Here is a 19265-nt window from a genome sequence, read left to right on the forward strand (position 1 = left end):
CAACTCATAGCGACCCCCTCTTTGGGTTTCCAAGGCGGTATCACTATAGAAGTAGATTGCCCCACCTTCCTTCCCAGGAGTGGCTGGTGGGTTTGAACCTCCAGCCTTCTGCTTAGCATTCAAGTGCCTTAGGTACTACTCTACCAGAGCTCCCTTGAGAAGTGAGAACACTGAAAATATATTTCTCACCTTCCTCAGAATGCTAAGATGTCATTCAGGGTATTTGGAGAGAACATTTATTAAATGGTCCTTCTCAATATCAGTGATTTATTCCTTTCTCATTAATTAGAACAGACCTTTCAGTGTTTATTTCTGGTGGCACAGTGCCTAAGGCTTTTGACTGCTAACCAGAAGGCTGGCAGTTCAAACCCACCAGCCACCCCTTGGAAGGAAGATTGGGGCAATCTACTTCCGTAGTGATACCACCTTAGAAACCCAAGGAGGGGTCACTATAAGTCAGATCCAACTCCATGGCAGTGCATTGGGGATTTTTGTTTTGTTTTGTTTTTTTTGGTTTTTGATTATTACAGTGTGATGAGGAGATCACTGAACATTTTATATGGAAATTGTCAAATGGGAACCTAACTTGCTGTGTATACTTTCACCAAAAACACAATAAAATAATATTATTTTTAAAAAATGTAATGAAGAAGAGGAAAAGAAGACTTTACAGTTAGTTGTGTACATGTCTGTTTCATTGTAGGTTCCTCTTTTATGAAAGGGTGGAAGCTCCTTGCTCTGTCTCCTGACACTGTCTACAACTTTGTGCCTGATGCTGTTCTAGGCACTGGGGACAGAACAGATGCAAACATCCCTGCCCTCCTGAAGTTTAATATTCCCAAAATATATAATTTACCTACAGGATTCACCTTATAGATGTATGATATTTGTTTCATTTTTAATTGCTTGCTTGCTTGTTTATATGTTTTTGTTAATAAAGTAGAAAGAAAGAAGTAGAGGACTATTTCTAAATCTTACTTGAAATTTCACACTACTTCCTGATAGAAAATTTCAGTATTTTCTGAATACTGACAGGTAAATAAATAGTCCTCACACTTGGAGCCATCTCTCCATGGACCTTTCACAGGTACAGAAGTCCCCAAATTTCTGTGAAATTCTTCTTTGTGAAAGTCCTCATACTGCAAGCCTGTCTTTGGGGATGCAGTTGACTAGTAATGTATTGGTAGCACTTAACAAGGTAGAGTGAAATAACGGATAGATTTAAGTAGATACCACTAAAAGCAAAGATCCCTGTGGCTCAACCTTTAAGCACACATCTTCTAACTGAAAGCTTGGTGGTTCAAACCCACTCAGTGGCTCTGGGGAGAAAGACCTGGCAATCTGCTCCCATAAAGATTACTGTTTAGAAACAACTATGGGGGCAGTTCTGTTCTGTTACATGAGGTCACTGAGTCGGAATCAACCCAATGGCACACAACAACAATATCACCAAAAGCAGAGCAGAGCCATAGGGACTTTAAGTTTTAAAGTATGGAAAGAGGCTTGGGGTGGAGAGAGAGGAGTGAGTTTCTAGGCTGCTGGGTGGAACATGAGGACATCAGGTAGAGCAGGGAGTAGAGGGCAGTAGTTCAAAGATAAATCTCCTTTATTTCCCTCGCTGGTCTGGCATAACTTTGAGAAATCCAGATTGTTTAGTGCATAATTCTAAGCACCTCTTTAAATTGAGTTTTTTAAAACTTCAATCAAAATAGCATATGGGGGAAAGGGGAAGACAGGAAACACTGGGTGAAACATAAAAGTGTTTTTTTCACACCTTAAGTATTTGGAGGGTTGAATTAAGATTGTGAGATCTCAGAATGGAACCATGAGACATGGTCTGTAGAAACTTGTGTTTAAATGCTCATTGAATCATATGATAATATATATAATATATATATATATATATTACTATTATTTCATTCTCCCAAGATTAATATCAGGAACATATGTGTTTAATCATATTAAATCATTTGTGCCTTTCATACCCTGAGTTTAACATTAACATTAGTGAAAAAAATCCCCCAAATGTTCATATAGATATTCTGGTAAGCATTTTCTTCATCAATATTTGCCAGTCCTCCAACAAATTTCTTTCTAAAGTTAAACTCTTATCTTTTTCTCTCCATTTTCTCTTCTGAGTTCATAACCACAAACTAATTCCTGTGTGTAGTTACTCACACAGGTGTTTGAAATCAAGGGAAGCTTCCCAGGCCCTCAGCATCACTTTTGTGGCAGGATGTGATTTATTTTGCCCCCCTGAACTCCACGTTGGTGTTCTTTCCTGTTGCAGGGACTTCGGCCACTGAGCTGTGAATACAAGATGGAAAATGTGACCAGAATGGTGGTGTGTGACCTCGGGAACCCTATGGTGGCTGGAACAAATGTAAGAGAAAACCAGAAGCAGTTACTGATTTCTATCTAATTGAATTGAATTTTAATTTAATTGAAAGCTACCCAATTAGCACTCAGCAGCTTTAATACAGAACAACTAGAACAAATTAGGCAGGAAATTAACTAGGGTAGTGGGTTTTAGCATTATAGCCTACAAAGAGTGAGTAGCTAGGGTTACTAACACAAAAAGTTGAATACCTTTATATTCCTCTTTTGATATCACTCTTACATACATGGCTCTTAGTTGCAATATATATATGCAGACAAATGTTTTCTTTGAGTATGTTTCCTTTGCATTTTATCACAGAATTTTCTTTGAACTAAAAAGAAATGCAGTGTAAATAAAGGGCAAAAGAAATATCATGATTAAAACAGGCTTTAGCAAAGATGATTAACTTTTACTTCCATATGCACCTCCTTTGTGAATATCACTCAGTATTTTTATATAAAGATAATTACCATAATCCAGTTTTTAATCCACTTTATCAAGTCTGTATTTCCCATGCATCTTATTTGAAGAATCACACAGAAAATCATTTGTAGCAAGAAAAAAAGTAATAATGATTTGTAATATATCTGCAAAAGAATAAGGAATTGTTTTCCTTTGTTTGTTGTTTTTTTCCAGGTTTAGGAACTTTCCATGTAAGATTACTTGTAGACAATAAATTTATTTTATGCAATCACAATTTTAAGTATATACATAGTGACTACTTGCAGTAAATATCACAATGAAAATAATTATTTTATGAAGACATAAATCAGAAGAAAAAATCTAAAATCAGCAAATGGTACATATTTATATCTTACATAAATTAAACATACATATTCCTCTATTTAAAATTAGATGTTTGTGATTATGGATGAAATGCTCTGCTTGAGAAAAATTTCATGAAAACTTGTGTGGATTTGTATTAGAACAACATTTCTCAAAGTGTATTCCAAGGCAATAGGCCCTTGAGATAGTACTTTCATTAGAAGGGAGTTCTGTAGTCACTGCTGAGTATCGTATACTCCTAGGGAGACTCCACACACATTCACATTTTAAAGGCACTTGGAAGTCCTGCAGTAAATAAACCTTTTAACTCACTGCTTCACACACTGATTTGAGCATTTGAAACTTTTTCTCAAATAGTACCTGTTTCCAGTTTATACTTTAGGATATTGTATAGGATGTTGATTAGTAATATGTTTGTGTTTTTATACTAAAATAAACTCAATTACATTAATCATAAATATTTCTTAAATATGCCAGACTAATAAACTCACTTCTTGGGTTAAAAGAAGTAAATATTTAAATGGAAAGTAAACTATAACAGATTATTAGTAGCTACCATATATTGATTGCCATCTATATTATAAACCTATCACTGAGTGCTTTTGTATGTTATCTCATTTAATTTTCACAACAACCCTATGAGTCATGCATTTCCCCTATTCTATGGATGAGGACAGTGAGGCTGAGAGAAATCAAATGAATTGCCCCAAGTCACACAAGCTGTAAAGGACGGAGCTAGGATTCAAACCAGGCCTAACCGTAAAGCCCATGCTCTAGCCAGGCTGCAAAATTGTGAAAATTATTTAGGGAAAAGTTAATAACAGATGAAAGACAGACTAGGATGTTGAAGCAAAGCTATTATATCTTCATGATAATCCTTTGATCTAGAAGCTAATAAGTCATTCTGTTCATCTTCAAGAAAAATCTAGCCACTTAGTTTGGTATTTTTTTCAGGCCAAAGAGAAATGAATTGAAAGCATGTTAGCATCTGTAGGACTGGTCACTTGTTCCTGTTTCAGTATTAAAAGTGTAGAATCTAGACCAGAGATCTCTAAGATCATCAATAACTAAGGATAGTCTTGACACAAAACTAGCAGACAGTGTCATTCAAGGTGGAAGGTAAACATGACAGTGTGGTCTTAACCACAAATGTGTTTATGTGAAAAGATGTCAGTCCATTTTACTGGCAAAATAATCTTTAGAAGTCAAGGAAGTAAATTGTTTGTATTTGTTTATCTCTGAGGTCCATAGCAGAAGAAACCTAATAGCTTTCTTATCTCACCCTTAAATGCCCTTAAACACATCAAATTTTATTGCATTCTGTTTTGTTGTAAAACAATTTGATTTATTTACTTCTTCATGTTCTACTTTAAAGAATATTCTATCAATAGATTATGGCAAAACTCCAAATGTAAAAGCACTGAAAATATTAAAATGAATCATAAATAGCTAGGAATAGTCATTACAGCCCCCATATATTTAAAAAAAACAGTTTTTGGATGGCTTTTCCATTTTAACTTAACAAAATATTTAAGATAGTATTCAGAATTTTTGCTTTAACATTTTTAAGTAGTAAACTTATTTTCAAACAATACCTAATATAAAATATTTCTATACCACTGAAAGTCATAAAAACACACAAGCTGGATAAGGAAAATTTGGTGGTTCAACAAAGGCTCTGGTATTTGGTACTAGTTAAAAACACATGCATTCTCTTACTAGGATGAAATTGTCATATCCCATGCTGAATTGTTCTGTAATGAAAACCAACATTAGGCAGGGTTTATCACAATATCATGAGATCCATATCACTGGGAGCATGCAGGCAATGGCTGCAGGATCGTTAGATTGACACTCTTTTGATAATGCTTGTTGCACCCCTCCTATAAGTCTGGCACTAAGCTAGACTTTGGCAATATAAGATGGAAACATATAATCCCCAGTCTATAAGAAACCTCTAGTTAGCAATATCATAGGTTGAATGATAGGAGAAAAGTAAAGAAAAACACAGAGAATAAAGAGAAAACTTGTGCCTGACCATCCTGTAGGATTGGAGGATGGGTTGCAGGAGTTACCTCTTGTTCTGAACCTGAGTTAGGATTCTTCAAGTAGAAAAAGCAGAAAATCTGAAGGGCTTTCAAAGAACATGGAAAAGCATGTGCAAATCCTAGCAGCCTGACAGAATTTGGAATTATAAAAGAATTCATTATGGCCGGGGCAAAAGGATACACAGACTTTATAATTAGACACATCTGGCTTTAAATCCTAGCTTTCCATTTATCAGCCACAATAGCTTAGGCAACACACACTGAAATGAGAAAATACCTACTTGGTAGAATATTTGTAGTACTACAATGGTCTACCATCTGTAAAGCCATTAGTACAGTGCCTAAATAGTAGCACATTCATTAATGGACCCATGGAATGACAATGATGACTATAATAAAATAAAAACTTACTTTTAGCTCATATTATTGGTTCTTAGTAACAGTAGTTAATATCACTGGTTTGTCTCATAATGTAAGTTCTCTAAGTGCAGATTCACTATTCCGCCAGAGCTCTTTGGAGTCAGATTGCAGGGATATAAATTCCAGCTCTGCAGTTTATCTACTCTGCACCTAGAGCAAGTCAATTAATCTCTCTATTCCTCAATTGTAAAATGTTAACAATAACAGTACCTACTTCAGAGATGGGTTATGTTGATTGCATGAGATAATGAATATCAGCATAGTACAGTGCTTGGGGGAAAAAGTAAGCATATGGGTTTATATATATAATATATACATATATATAAATATGTCTATGTATTATTTTACTTATTTATATTATCACTGGATTTCTTTTTTTCCAATTTTTTATGTATTTTCAAATTCTAAATATAATAAAAGCATTTTTAACACTTTGGAAAGTAAAAGAAGGTAGAAGAAATAATCCATGCACCCATAGTCTTAACATAAATGTAACATCTCTTCCTGATGTATTTCCTTACAGTACATCCTCACTCCCATAAAGTAAGTTTTCCCTTTACAGATTATTAATACTATAGCTGAAATATTTTTACGTACAATTTTATAATCTTTTTTCACTTAATATTATTACATGATAAGCATTTTCCATTGCAAAGACTTTGAAATTTAATTTCATTGCCTACATAAATGTCCATCATAGTTTTCTGAATCAGTATCCTCTTTTCTTTTGGGGCTGTTTTCAATTTTGCTCTACTGTGATAACACATTTTTGTGCCTCAAAAAGGTGTTGGGAAAAGAGACATATAGGGATAAACAGAGAGAAAAACAAACTAATAAAAGCAGTTGTTACTGAGTTGACTGACTCATGGCAACTCCATGTTATCAGAGTATACTTGTGCTCCATAGGGTTTTCAATGGCTGAGTTTGCCAAGTAGATTGCCAGGTCTTTCTTCCATGGCACCTCTGGGTGGACTTGACCCTCCAACCTTTTGCTTAGCAACCAAGCTCATTGACTCTTTGCACAAACCAGGGATTAAATGGAGAAAGGGAACCAAAAATGTTCAGTAATATAAATTGTCTAGCCCTGGGGTCTGGTTGCATGGTTTTCTCCTGGTCTGGCAGTGCCAGGTAGACACAGAGAAGGGGGCAGTTACAATGAGCTAGAATAGAGATTTTTGCAGGGCTAACTTCATAAAAACGATTTTATGCTGTGCATAAGGTCCCTTCCATGTAGTAACTATACCCCGTGTGATTTTTTATTTTTTCTTAGTATTCTCTGGGCCTCCGATTTGCAGTTCCTCGTCTTGAAACAACAAACGTGAGCATTAACTTCGACCTCCAAATCAAAAGGTTAGACTATTCATCATTAAAGAAATTTAAATGCCTGAATTATCTTCAACATTCAATATTAAAGAGATTAATGGCAAAATGAATGCCCTTGTCAAATTCCTTCACTTTAAAAGCTCTTCTGATACTAGATCCCAAATTTTGACAACCCATTCTCTTTGTTTCTCAATTATGATTTCCATTGCTTCAGTATTTTGAGTTTTGAAAATAAGATTAATTATCTAGGCCAAGTTATGAGATAGTAAAAATTTGTCACAGACACCTCCAAGCACCCCTTCACCTCTGCTTTTTCTTGGTCTGTTGCACATGCCTCCTCCCACCTCCATTACCACCCCCAAGACATACCCCATCGTTTCAGCTAGGTATCAGCTAATCCTCGAGAACAAAATTTCTGCAAAAAAGCATAGACTTCGCATTTGCAATCTTGAAATCCTCTGAACTTTCAAGATGAGAATGAATGAATCTCTGGTAGGTTAATTGCAAGCACCATGGTGGGATGTGAGCAAGATACTATTACGTTGGAAAGCAGGGTCTTTTGTAGCTGGACCAACAAGGGGCATGCCTCCTTTTTCCAAGGCTATTCAGGGATTCAACTGTGACTTTGCCCTTTCATACCCTATTCATAGCCTAAAATAATGAATAGTATGAGTTAAAAGACAGAAAGAGAGTAGTGTGGCATGCTGACCAGGGTTTTCCAACTATCGGCTTCAACCCCTTACGAAATAATGGAATCAATTTAATGTGTCTAGAGCTCTGGTAGCATAGTGCCTAAGGCACTTGACTGCTAACCAGAAGGCTGGCGGTTCAAACCCACCAGCCACTCCTCAGAAGGAAGGTTGGGCATTCCTACTTCCGTAGTGATACTGCCTCGGAAACCCAAGGAGGGGTCGCTATGAGTCGGTGCCGACTCGGTGGCAAATAACATCAACAACAGACCCATATTAAAATAAAAGGAAATTGAATTGAATATAACATACCAGAGTGAGGAGCATTCCTTTCAGATAAATATAAGTGTGTGTGCTAAGACATCCAGTATGAAGTATATATATTTTGTGGGTTGCATTTTAAAAAGTACTAATGTAAACAGTGCATACACATCTCCCATAATTATTTATAATTTGTGAAAGCATACACTGCCCAGTGTGTTGAACCTTTGTCCTAGCCATGAAAACAACTGTGAAGTCATTATCTACTTGGGTTTTCAAATACTACTGTGCAGTGTGGCTAATCTCTAAATAATTACCTTAATGTCTGCAAGAAGTATCATTATAACTTGATAACTCTTAGAATGATTGTGCATAGAATTACTTTTTAATAGTTACTTCAGTGGTACTACTTGGGATTTTTAAAACCATATAAACTCCATAAGAATATAACAGATTTTCAAACTTTTCTAGGAAGTACTACAAATGCCTAACTGCCACCTGTGTCATAACCATCTCCTTCCCCAAAACTTTGTGCTAGGTTTTCTGGGAAGGGAGTTTTGCTAACTTGCTTCCATGTTCTTTCCTTTTCTGACCTTAATTAGATCTTTTTTTAATTTGACTTAAATTCATTTCTGCTGAGTCTTAGAACAGTTTTATTTTTATCCCAATTAGTGATAAAATGCAGATGAAATGAATTCTATAATCTTCCTTCATTTTACTACAAGCTTATTAAGTCACTTAATTTGTATCTCCATAAATACATGTTTCACACAGGTTCAGGAAGTCCAAAATATTTTCATTCTGGGAATCCTTATATTTCTAAGTTTTCAGGAGGGAAGGAAAAAAATGTTCTATAGGGAAGAATTAGAAGCTCTGGTAGCATAGTGGCTAAGGCACTTAACTGCTAACCAGAAGGCTGGCGGTTCAAACCCACCAGCCACTCCTCAGAAGGAAGGTTGGGCAATCTACTTCCGTAGTGATACTGCTTCGGAAACCCAAGGAGGGGTCGTTATGAGTCGGGACCGACTCGATGGCACACAACAACAACAACAACAGGGAAGAATTGCCATCACTCTAGACAATAACTTTGAAACTTTGAAGTTTTAATTTCTCACCATTATTGTCTGTCACAATGATTTTGCAGTGGCATGAAACAATTTGTCACCTGGGGAAAGTTAGATGTTTCTTAAAATAAAAAGCCTTTATTGAGACAGCCTGGTACAAAGTTATACTGTAAATCCATTCATATTTCCTCCTTACTCTTGATTGCCATATTTGTTGCAGGTGAGAGCATGGATTTAACTAGTAGTTCATTCAAGGAGCAAAGGATAGTAGTAGATGATGTTCTAAATGTGCTCCCCAAATCCATCCTGTAGATCATCATTGAAATAATGAACTTGAGAATGAATTGCTGAATTAGATAGAAAATAAAAATGGTAACTTTTTTTTTTTAACATTCTCCTTTTTCTAAAAGACTCCTTCGTGATTATATTCCATCCTCATAAGCTATAGAAACTCATGACTATTGTAACATTACCATGTATGACATAAAAATGCAAAAATGTTGGAAAAACTGGAGAAACTACAGGACCATACATAAAGCATCAAATTAAAAAACCTACAATATAAGAGTAAATATATTTGAGGATATTCTAGAAGAATAAGATATTTGAGAGGTCAACATTTTGCTTTTTAGGCAAACCCCCCCAAAATATAAATAAGTATTTAGATGAATGGTTTGCATTCAGCTTAAATGAGTTTAAACCAACAAATTAAACCTGAAATCTAAACTCTTAAGGGCATATAGAGGGTCCATGAAAAAGGGGAAGATCCTCGACTAGATGGATTGACACAGTGGCCACCACAGTGGACTCAAGTAAACCCACTGCCATGGAGTCGGACCCCACTCACAGCGACCCTTACTTGGGTTTCCAAAGCAGTATGACTACAGAAGTAGATTGCCCAACCTTCCTTCCAAGGAGTGGCTGGTGGGTTTGAACCGCCAGCCTTCTGGTTAGCAGTCAAATGCCTTAAGCACTATGCCATCAGGATTATAAGGATGGTGTACAACCAAATAGTGTTTTGTTCTTTTGTACATAGGGTCACTATGAGTCGGAGCTGACTCCATGGCACCCAACAACAAGGGTATATATTGACCACCATTATTCATACTTAATGCTAATTTCCACAACTAGAACCCAAAATAATGGACATTATAAATTAATAAACATAAACTAGTTTGTTACTGTTTGCATTAAATGATCTCTCCATCCCCTTGCTCTATAGGACATGTAAACGTTTTCCTCCCAGTGTAGAGAGTGTCTCAGATTGCAATCCCCATAGACAATACAGGTCTTTGTGAGCATCGTGAAGTTACTGCCTCAGAAATGGTGAACTGAACACTATTGCCTTTGCTGACATTCCAAAGACCACAGAAAGCTTAGAGAGAACGTTTTAAAAAATAGAAACTAGGAAACAGTAAAGAAAAAGGAAATAGCATCAGAATAAACAGGAGCTCTGGTAGCATAGTCCCTAAGGCATTTGACTGCTAACCAGAAGGCTGGTGATTCAAACCTACCAACCACTCCTCAGAAGGAAAATTGGGCAATTTACTTCCGTAGAGATACTGCCTCAGAAAACCAAGGAGGAGTCACTATGAGTCAAGATCAACTCAACGGCAGTGAGTTTGGTTTTATTTTGGTAAGTGAAAAACATGTTTATCCTTGCTATATGACAGAAGGTGCAGTTGTATAGTGCAAACTCATCAGTCCTTTATGTAGAACAAGTACAGATGGCATAAATAGCCCAGCATCCATGGCAGTGATGGATTCCTTGTTAGAATGTAGTAGTGGTATTAGTAAGGGAGGTTTCCTTCCAGTAAAGAGGTCAAAGAAGCAACTAAGTTATATTATATATCAAGGGTAGTTCTCCTTTGTTACCAGGAGATTTTACCAACATTACTGGTATGCGGTAGCAACTTCCCTGACAAACCTGTGTGGCTGAAGGATGATTCTGATTAGGCAATCAGAAGGTATAGACTCTAAGTCGGCCATTGTTTTTGCTGTATTTCAAAACAACCTCTATAAGCCCCATATTATATTCAAAGATGATTTCAGTGTTTGACATATATTCACATTTTCAGGATATGGTGAGTAATAAAATTGTCTTACTTAAATTTCTTGGAAGCAAAATACAATAGAATTATGCAATAAGATGAATGAAACATTTTTTCTCCTTGATTCTGATTTCCACTGCTGCTAAGCAGTGATAAACTAGAAACAGAACAGTCTGGTTAATCTGTGGAACAATTATACTGAATTTTCCAAACTAAAGAGTTGCCATAATTTATTTGAAACCACAAAGTCTACAACAAGTAGAATTACTTAATGACTTCTTACAACACTACAACGCACTGCCATCAAGTCGGATCCAACTCCTAGTGATCCCTCCTTGGGTTTCTGAGGTGGTATCACTACAGAATTAGATTGCCCAACCTTCCCTCGGAGGAGTAGGTGGTGGGTTTGAACCACCAGCCTTCTGATTAGCAGTCAAATGCCTTAGGCACTACACCACCAGAGCTCCCAGACTTCTTGTTGTTGTTATGTGCCTTGAGTTGGACCCCACTCATAGCATCCCCTCCTTGGGGTTCCAAGGCAGTATCACTACAGAAGTAGATTGACCAACCTTCCTTCCAAGGAGTAGCTCGTGGGTTTGAACTGCCAGCCTTCTGGTTAGCAGTCAAGTGCCTTAGGCACTACGTTACTTGTTGTTGTTGTTGTTATGTGCCGTCGAGTTGGACCCCACTCATAGCGACCCTCCTTGGGTTTCCAAGGCAGTATCACTACAGAAATAGATTGCCCCATCTTCCTTCCGAGGAGAGGCTGGTGGGTTTGAACTACCAGCCTCTGGTTAGCAGTCAAGTGCCTTAGGCACTATGCTACCAGAGCTCCTCTACGCTACTTAATGGTTAGTAATCCAAACCACTAAGGAGGAGTCAGCTGCAGTGATCCAGGTAAGGGGAGGGAACTCAGGCCATGCCATGCCCCAAAGTGGCAAGGCAGGAAAGGAGAGAAAAAAGCCAGGAGGACCAAGACAGAGCCAGGAGTCAGCCTTGGGAATCCAAGTGAGATTAGGGAACCCAGGCCATGCCCCATAAGCAGCAAGGCGGGAAAGTGGGGGAAAAGAGAGAAGAAGGCCAGAGGGGCTGAGACAGAGTGAGGAGTCAGCCACACAGATCCAAGTAAGGGGAGGTTGGAGAGGTTTCAAACAGCTAAGGGAGACAAACTTGTCTGTCCATTTGTGCTACTGTAGTGACGTGTTGCTGTGAGGCTTGAAGCTGTGCCATCAGTGTTTCAAACCCAGTGGAGTGCACATGGTACACAGGTATCAGCCCAGCTGCAGACTGAGACAGACTAGGAAGAAAGAAGAGGCCATCCACTTACCAAAGAATTGACCAGGGAAAACCTTATGAATAGCAGAGAAACACTGTCTGATACATTATTGCTCAACTTTATGAATAGTCCAGAAATATTGTCTAATACAGGGGAGGAAGATGAGTCACTTAGGTTAGAAGGCTCTCAAAATATGACTGGAAAAGAGCTGCATCATCAGAGTAAAGCCAGCCTTACTGATATGGATAAGGTAAAGCTTTTGAGACCTCCATTTTCTGACATGACACAACTTAAATTGAGGAGAAACAGATGCAAATGTCCATTAATAATTGGGACATGGAATATGTGAAGTATGAATGTAGGAAAATTAGAAGTTGTTAAAAATGAAATGGAACACATAAAGATCAGTATCCTAGGCATTAGTGAGCTGAAATGGACTGGTTTGGGCCATTTTGAATCAGATAGTCATATGATCTACTCTGCCAACAATGACAATTTGAAGAGGAATGGCATGGCATTCATCATCACGAAGGATGTTTCAAAATCTGTCCTGAAGTACAACACTGTCAGTGATAGGAAAATATCCATACACCTACAAGGAAGACCAATTAATATGACTACTACTCAAATTTATGCACCAACCACCAAAGCCAAAGATGAAGAAATTGAAGATTTTTATCAATTTTTGCAGTCTGGAATTGACCGAACATCAATCAGAATGTGTTAATTATCACTGGTGACTGGAATGCAAAAGTTAGAAAGAAAGAAGAATCACTGGTAGTTGGAAATTTTGGCCTTGGTGACAGAAATAATGCTGGAAATCGTCGGGTAGAATTTTGCAAGACCAACGACTTATTCATTGCAAATACCTTTTTTTGACAACACAAACAGCGGCTATACACGTGGACTTCACCAGATGGAACACACAGGAATCAGATTGACTACATCTATGGCAAGAGGCAATGGAAAACTCAGTATCTTCAACCAAAACCAGACCAGGAGCTGATTGTGGAATGGATCATCAACTGCTTATATCCAATTTCAACTTTAAGTTACAGACAATTAAAAGAAGTCCATGAGAGCCAATATATGATCTCAAATATATCCCTCCTGAATTTAGAGACCATCTAAAGAATAGATTTGATGCATTGAACACCAGGGACCCAAAACCAGAAGAATTATGGGATGACATCAAGAACATCATACATGAAGAAAGCAAGAGGTCACTGAAAAGATGAGAAAAGAAGACCAAAATGGATAACAGAAGAGATTCTTAAACTTGCCATTGAGTGGAGAGTAGTAGCTAAAGCAAGTGGAAGAAATGACAAGATAAAAGAGCTGAACAGAAGATTTCAAATAGCAGCTCAAGCAGATAAAGCCAATTACTATAATGAAATGTGCAAAGACTTGGAGTTAGAAAACCAAAAGGGAAGAACATCCTTGGCATTTCTCAAGCTGAAAGAACTGACAAAAAAATTAAGCCTCGAGTTGCAATATTAAAAGATTCTATAGGCAAAATATTGAATGATGCAGGAAGCATCAAAAGAAGATGGAAGGAATACACAGAGTCACTGTACCAAAAAGAACTGGTAGATCTTCATCCATTTCAGAAGGTGGCATATGATCTAGAACCAATAGTACTGAAGGAGAAAGTTGAAGTTGCAATGAAGGAATTGGTGAAGAACAAGGCTTCAGGAATTGATGGAATACCCATTGAGATATTTCAACAAAAGGATCTCCTACTGGAGACATTCAGTTATGCCAAGAGATTTGGAAGAGAGCTACCTGGCCGACTGTCTGGAAGAGATCCATATTTGTACCCATTCCAAAGAAAGGTGATCCCACAGAATGTGGATATTATCAAACAATATCATTAATATCACATACAAGTAAGATCTTACTGAAGATAATTCAAAAATGATTGCAGCAGTATATTGACAGAGAACTTCCAGAGGTGCAAGCTGGATTCAGAAGAGGACGTGGAACAAGGTATGTCATAGCTGCTGTCAGATCTTGGCTCAAGGCAAAGAATACCAGAAAAATGTTTAATTGTGTTTTATCGACTATGCAAAGGCATTTGATTTTGTGGATCATAACAAATTGTGGATAACATTGAGAAGAATGGGAATCCACGAACACTTAATTGTACTCAGAGGAACCTGTACATTGATCAGGAGGCTGTCATTCAAACAGAACAAGGGAACATTGCATGGTTTAAAATCAAGAAGGGAGTGGGTCAGGATTGTACCCCTTCCCCATACTTATTCAATCTATATGCTGAGCAAATAATCCAAGAAGCTGGACTATATGAAGAAAAACGTGGCATCAGGATTGAAAGAAGAAATATTAACAACTTGCGATACATTGACAACACAACTTTACTTGCTGAAAGTAAAGATGACTTGAGGCACTTACTGATAAAGATTGAAGAATACAGTCTGCCATATGAATTACATCTCAATAAAAAGAAAACAAAAATCCTCACAACTGGACCTATAAGCAGCATCACAATAAACAGAAAAGACTGAGGTTGTCAAAGAATTCACATTGCTTGGTTCTACAGTTGACGCCAATGGAAGCAGCAGTTAGGACATTAGACAACGTATAGCACTGGGCAAGTTGGCTGCAAGGGACCTCTTTCAAGTGCTGAGGAGCAAAGATACCTCCTTGAGGACTAAAGTGCACCTGACACAAGCCATGATATTTTCAGTCACCTCATATGCATGTAAGTGCTGGACAATGAATAAGGAAGACCAAAGAAGAGTTGATGTTTTTGAGTTGTGGTGCTGGCGAAGAATACTGAAAGTACCATGGACTGCCAAAAGAACTAACAGATCTGTCTTGGAGGAAGTGCAGCCGAAATGCTCCTTGGAAGTGAGAATGGCCAGACTTCGTCTCACCTACTTTGGTCATGTTGTTAAAAGGGACCATTCCCTGGAGAAGGATGTCATGCTTGGTAAGGTGGAGGGTCGACGAAAGAGGGGAAAGCCTTCAATGAGATGGATTGACATGGTGGCTGCGGCAATGGGCTCAAGTATAGCAGGGATCATGGAGCTGATGTGGATTGGGCGGTGTTTCGTTCCGCTGTGCATAGGGTCACTGTGAGTCAGAAATGACTCGACGGCACCTAACAACAACAAGAAGAGTAATTCAAGATCTTGCCTTTAAAAAAAAAAAAAAATCTTCTTTAGTTGACTGATCCTCCACATATGTGATAGTAATAAACTAGCCTGGAAATAGGGATTCAAACTTCGATGAACAAGTCCCTCTAGGCTAAGTCACAAGCTTACCAGCGATACCCTATTACAGGAAATGAGCCTGACATTTGCGTGTTTATATCTTTTATGTGTGTTTGTGGTGGAAGTTGTCTTATCAATATATATAATCTACCAGTACTTTTAAAAAGCATTATGAAAACAATTCAGTCTCCTCCTCCTTTGAAAGCAGGATGTTATCATATCCTTTCTAGCTCCCACATTTGGAAGGCTTCAAAAGCTAATCACAACATATTTCCCATTACGATCATCCATTGAATCAGTGTGAGACTAGATGATGAAAAAACAGTCTTTCTTTCTCTTCTTAATGAGCCTTGAATATAAACATGACCTGTTAGCCTTGTGGTGTGGCCATGTCTACATTTGCTGGAAGTACCTTAATCTTTTGGGATGTAAGGTGACTTTAGTTAAAGCATGGTAGGATAGTAAAAGGATCTCTGGTGGTATAGTGGTCAAGGCATTTGGCTACTAACCAAAAGATTGGTGGTTGGAACCCACAAGCCACTCCACTGAAGAAAGATGGGGCAGTCCACGTCCATAAAGATTTACTGCCTTGGAAATCCAGTGGGGGTCTCTATGAGTCAGAATTGACTCAATGGCAGTGAGTTTGTTTGTTTGTTTGTTTTTGGTGAAGACACTAAATGCAAATGGCAACCACATCTAAAGTTTAGTTAATGCTTGAGCCTCTTTTGAGGCATGTTTTATTTCCCTTACAACACTGACTGCTTAACACATGGATTTTTTTTAAGTTAAATTGGACATCAAATTCTATTCATTTGCAAGAAAAAATAGCACACTTAAGAATAATTTTACCACCATCCAAAGAAATATTAAACACACACCTTCCATCCCGAGACTCTTGAAGTACTTCAAAAAACAGCTATGTCATCTCCTAATTGCCTGTGTATGGACTATCCAACTTCCTTAGGTCTTGCTCCTTCTTATCATTGGCCACACTTCTAATTCACTCCCCAACCCCTGTCCTAGTCATCCGGTAAGCATACAGTGAATGTATACTTATTTTAATATTAATTTATGAAATAACTGAAAGGAAGATACATTTCATACCAAAGCAATGTATGGTATGATGCATTCCAGAGCCAATGCTTTTTCAATTATGTGCTACTCTGGATTATTAATACCAGTTCTCCTCTTTATTGGCATGGAAAATCAGGAGTTGACTGTGCTGTCCTTTCTCATTTGATGGGCAGTGAACATGATGCACAGAGAATTAAGGAATTTGTCCAGGATAGGAGCTGGAAAACGAACTCAGTTCAGTGCCTTTTTGGTTTAGCCATAAAGCCAACCAAACAAACAAAAGCTAAAGTGTTAGCTTTTCTACATATCTATTATTTTAGCATAGTGCCTAAGGCACTTGACTGCTAACCAGAAGGCTGGTGGTTCAAACGCCTCAGCCACTCCTCAGAAGGAAGATGGGGCAATCTACTTTCATAGTGATACTGCCTCGGAAACCCAAGGAGGGGTCTCTGTGAGTCGGGTCTGACTTGATGGCACATAACAACAACAACAACATTATTTTAAAAGGTGTCTCTTTATGGAAAGTTAGGAGCTCTGGTAGTGTGCCTAACGCAGCATTTGACTGCTAACCAGAAGGCTGGCAACTCAAGCCCTCCACCCACTCCATGTAAGGAAGCCTGAGCAATCTACTTTCATAAAGATTTACCACCTCAGAAACTGAAAGGGGGGTCACTATGAGTCAGAATACACTCAGTGGCTGTGAGTTTGACTTGGTTTTTTGGTTATGGAAAGTTATGACATTACTTTTGATCATTAAAGATTTTTGCCTTTCCATTGCAAATGGATATGGTTTTGTAGCTTGAATATACCATTGTTTTCTGAAAGATTAGGTTGGGAACATGTGTTGCTTTGGGGATGTATAGAATGTTCTTGATGGTAATGCATCTTAAAAATATAGTTAAATCATATGTCATTGTGTTTTAGTTCCAACAAGGACAATCCAGACAGCAATTTTGTGAGCCTGCAAATCAATATCACTGCTGTAGCTCAAGTAGAAATAAGAGGGTAAGTAATAAACAGGACATTGTACTAGTATTATAATAAGATTTCTGTATGTAAAGACATATGTGAAATACTGGTAAAATTCCATATGGAACTTTCTGAATTCAGTTTGATTATAAATTTTCATTCTTTTTATCCATCATTAATATCTTAGTTATCTAGTACTGTTGTAATAGAAATACCATAAATGGTGGCTTTAACAAACAAATTTCTTTTCTCACAGTTTAGGAGGCTAGAAGTCTGATTTCAGGGTACTGGCTTCTAGAGGAAGGCTTTCTCTCTGTCAGTTTTGGAGGGAGGTTCTTTCTCTTTCAGCTTCTGCTCCTGGGCAGTCTTCATGTGCCTTGGCATCTTTCTTCCCCCTCTCTGTTTCGATTGCTTGTTTAATCTCTTTAATATTTTTTTTTTAAGAGATTGACTCAAGATACACCCTACCCTAATCCTGTCTCATTGACATAACAAAGACAACCCATTCCCAAATAAGATTTTAACCCTACATATGTTGTTGTTGTTGTCATGTGCCCTCAAGTCAGACTGACTCATAGCGACCCAATTCAACATGCATTATCACAGCACCAGGCAGTAGAGTAAATTACATTTTTTGGAAGGAGGGAAGAATAAACTGAGGTACTGAGCTTGGACCTCAAACAAACAAACACAAAACCTCACTGCTGTTGAGTCGGATCTGACTCATAGCGACCCTTCTTTCCGAGGCGGTATCACTACGGAAGTAGATTGCCCAACCTTCCTTCTAAGGAATGGCTGGTGGATTTGAACTGCCAGCCTTCTGGTTAGCAGTCAAGTGCCTTAGGCACTATACTACCAGAGAGGTTAGGATTTATAACACATATTTTGGGGGGACATAAATCAAACCACAGCAATTATTGGAATTCTTGGTTAGGAGCATCATTCAATTCCATTGAAAAGCAGAATGAGCCCTGGACAATAATTAACTGGAAGGATATAGAAAATGAAAGATTGCTTAATCTTACAACTGGCATTTCAGTAATCAAACCTTAAAAAAAAATAAAAACTGAGAAGAAGCCATTTAGGCATCATTTAGTCTCATGTACCACATCTGAGGAGCCCTGGTGGTAACATGGTAAAGGCAACTGAAAGGTCCATGGTTTGAACCCACTAGCCACTCTGCAGGGGAAAGATGTGGCACTCGGCTTCTGTAACGATTTATAGCCTTGGAAACTATATGGCATAGTTCTACTGTGTCCTATAGGATCAATATAAGGCAAAATCAACATGATGGCAGTGGGTGTTAGTTTTGGTATCACACCTTGAATTTGATAAATGGATAACTTTTTTTTTTTTAACTGTGATTTCAGTGAAAGTTTACAGAGCAAATTCATTTTCCATACAGCAGTTCACACACACATTGTCTCATGACATTGACTACAATTTACCCAATGCAACAGCTCCCCTCACACTTCATCCCAGTAGTTACCTCTTCCCTATGTCCATCACTGCATGCACTCCTGCCCACTGAACTGTCTCCCTGTGCATAAACAGCCCTTCTTTCTCCCATGATTGTTCTCTCCAAGGAATGTATCTACCTCAGGTATATGTTCAACTCATATGCCTGCCTTTTGTTTGGCTGGAAGCCACAGGTGTGGGTTCAATTCCAGACCTGAAGGGCAGCT

General features: G+C 38.0%; 1 protein-coding gene across 1 annotated transcript in view; it reads left to right on the forward strand.

Annotated features, from left to right (window-relative positions):
- The window catches only part of ITGA8 (integrin subunit alpha 8), a 330607-nt gene that overhangs the window by 212602 nt on the left and 98740 nt on the right, over positions 1 to 19265 (forward strand). Inside the window, exons 21-23 of the mRNA XM_007956731.1 lie at positions 2291 to 2383; positions 6905 to 6984; positions 17536 to 17616. Of these exons, the coding sequence (XP_007954922.1) occupies positions 2291 to 2383; positions 6905 to 6984; positions 17536 to 17616 (254 nt within the window). The remainder of the gene's footprint in view (positions 1 to 2290; positions 2384 to 6904; positions 6985 to 17535; positions 17617 to 19265) is intronic.

This window comes from Orycteropus afer, unplaced genomic scaffold (assembly GCF_000298275.1).
Source record: "Orycteropus afer afer isolate SDZICR_OR568_19922 unplaced genomic scaffold, OryAfe1.0 scaffold00655, whole genome shotgun sequence".
Taxonomy (NCBI): domain Eukaryota; kingdom Metazoa; phylum Chordata; class Mammalia; order Tubulidentata; family Orycteropodidae; genus Orycteropus; species Orycteropus afer.